This window comes from Penaeus chinensis, unplaced genomic scaffold (assembly GCF_019202785.1).
Source record: "Penaeus chinensis breed Huanghai No. 1 unplaced genomic scaffold, ASM1920278v2 CTG_1096, whole genome shotgun sequence".
Classification (NCBI taxonomy): domain Eukaryota; kingdom Metazoa; phylum Arthropoda; class Malacostraca; order Decapoda; family Penaeidae; genus Penaeus; species Penaeus chinensis.
The window spans coordinates 7501-10000 of record NW_025917794.1 but is presented as its reverse complement, the minus strand read 5'-3'; the positions used below and the strand labels follow the sequence as shown (position 1 = coordinate 10000).

The 2500-nt window shown below is 39.0% G+C and overlaps 1 protein-coding gene across 3 annotated transcripts in view; it reads left to right on the top strand.

Annotated features, from left to right (window-relative positions):
- The window catches only part of LOC125024632 (papilin-like), a 29490-nt gene extending 27033 nt beyond the window's left edge, over positions 1-2457 (top strand). For all 3 annotated transcript variants that reach the window (XM_047612434.1, XM_047612435.1, XM_047612433.1), the window contains exons 9-10: positions 354-467; positions 2199-2457. In XM_047612434.1, the coding sequence (XP_047468390.1) occupies positions 354-467; positions 2199-2377 (293 nt within the window). In that variant the 3' untranslated portion in view covers positions 2378-2457. The remainder of the gene's footprint in view (positions 1-353; positions 468-2198) is intronic.
- The last annotated feature ends 43 nt before the right edge of the window (positions 2458-2500 follow it).

Below are 2500 nucleotides of genomic sequence, written 5' to 3'. Positions count from 1 at the left end.
TCTCTCTCTCTCTCTCTTTCTCTCTCTCTCTTTCTCTCTCTCTCTTTCTCTCTCTCTCTTTCTCTTTCTCTCTCTTTCTCTTTCTCTCTCTCTTTCTCTCTCTTTCTCTTTCTCTTTCTCTTTCTTTCTCTCACTCTTTCTCTTTCTCTCTCTTTCTCTCTCTTCCTCTCTCTTCCTCTCTCTCTCTCTTTATCTCTTTCTCTCTCTCTCTCTCTCTCTCTCTCTCTCTCTCTCTCTCTCTCTCTCTCTCTCTCTCTCTCTCTCTCTCTTTCTCTCTCTCCCCCTCACCCTCCCTCCTTCACCCTCACTCACCCTCTCTCCCTCTCCCCCCCCCCCCCCCCCCCCCCCCCCAGCCGACCACTCCCTGGTGATCGCCGCCGCGGAGGAGAGCGACTCGGGCCTCTACCGCTGCGTGGCCGAGAATGCCTTCGGGAAAGCGGACAGTTCGACGCCTGTCACGGTTCGAGGTACGGGCGAGAGCATTGTCCTTTTTTGAGGTTTTTAAGGTTTTTAGGTTTTTAGGTTTTAAGGTTTTTAGGTTTTTAGGTTTTTAAGGTTTTTAAGGTTTTTAGGTTTTAAGGTTTTTAGGTTTTAAGGTTTTAAGGTTTTAAGGTTTTTAGGTTTTTTAGGTTTTTAAGGTTTTTAAGGTTTTTAGGTTTTTAGGTTTTTAGGTTTTTAGGTTTTTAGGTTTTTAGGTTTTTAGGTTATTAGGTTTTTAGGGATTTAGGTTTTAAGGTTTTTAGGTTTTTAGGTTTTAAGGTTTTTAGGTTTTAAGGTTTCAAGGTTTTAGGTGGATTAGATTTTAAGTTGATTATCCTTTTTGAGGTTTTAGATGGATCAAGTTGATTTTAAGTTGATTAGAGTTCATAATTTCTTGATTGAATTGAATGGATTGGAGTTCCTTAGCTCTCGATTGAATTGATTGAATTGATTCGAGTTCCTACTCTCTTGATTGATTAGATTTTCTAGTCTCTTGATTGATTAGATTTTCTAGTCTCTTGATTAATTAGATTTTCTAGTCCCTTGATTGATTAGATTTTCTAGTTTCTTGATGGATTAGATTTTCTAGTCCCTTGATTGATTAGATTTTCTAGTCCCTTGATTGATTAGATTTTCTAGTCCCTTGATGGATTAGATTTTCTAGTCCCTTGATTGATTAGATTTTCTACTCTCTTGGTTGATTAGATTTTCTAGTCTCTTGATTGATTAGATTTTCTAGTCTCTTGATTGATTAGATTTTCTAGTCCCTTGATTGATTAGATTTTCTAGTCTTTTGATGGATTAGATTTTCTAGTCCCTTGATTGATTAGATTTTCTAGTCCCTTGATTGATTAGATTTTCTAGTCCCTTGATTGATTAGATTTTCTAGTCCCTTGATTGATTAGATTTTCTAGTCTCTTGATGGATTAGATTTTCTAGTCCCTTGATTGATTAGATTTTCTAGTCCCTTGATTGATTAGATTTTCTAGTCTCTTGATTGATTAGATTTTCTAGTCCCTTGATTGATTAGATTTTCTAGTCCGTTGATTGATTAGATTTTCTAGTCCCTTGATTGATTAGATTTTCTAGTCCCTTGATTGATTAGATTTTCTAGTCTCTTGATGGATTAGATTTTCTAGTCCCTTGATTGATTAGATTTTCTAGTCCCTTGATTGATTAGATTTTCTAGTCCCTTGATTGATTAGATTTTCTAGTCCCTTGATTGATTAGATTTTCTAGTCCCTTGATTGATTAGATTTTCTAGTCCCTTGATTGATTAGATTTTCTAGTCCCTTGATTGATTAGATTTTCTAGTCCCTTGATTGATTAGATTTTCTAGTCCCTTGATTGATTAGATTTTCTAGTCTCTTGGTTGATTAGATTTTCTAGTCTCTTGATTGATTGGATTTTCTAGTCCCTTGATTGATTAGATTTTCTAGTCCCTTGATTGAGTTACCGTTTTTGAGGTTTTAAGGTTTTTAGGTAGGGGGGGGGGGGTTAGGTGGGTTGGCGTTCAAAATCTCTTGATTGAATTAATTAGATTTTCTAGTCCCGTGGTTGAATTAAATTTCCTAATCTCTCGATTAAGTTAATCTTAATTAAATTGACAGAAATTCCCAATTCTCTCTGATAACCTAATCTAATTTTCTCCCCTCTCTCCCCCCCCCCTCCACCACCCTCCACCCCCTTCCCCCTCCCCCCACCCCCCTACATTGCAGGCATCTACGTGCATCCAGCTTGCACGGACAACCCTTTCTTCGCCAATTGCAAGCTGATCGTGCAAGCCAGATATTGCACCAACAAATACTATGCTAGATTCTGCTGTCGATCGTGCACGCTGGCGGGTCAGTTGCCTTCCTTCGGGGCGCATCTGCAGTTCGTGAAGAAGAAGAAGTAGGAGGAGAAGAGGAGAGGAGAAGAAGTAGGAGGAGGAGGAGAGGAGAAGAAGTAGGAGGAGAGAGGAGAGGAGAAGGAGAGAAAAGAGAAGAGGAGAGGAGAGGAGAAGTAGGGAGGAAGAGGA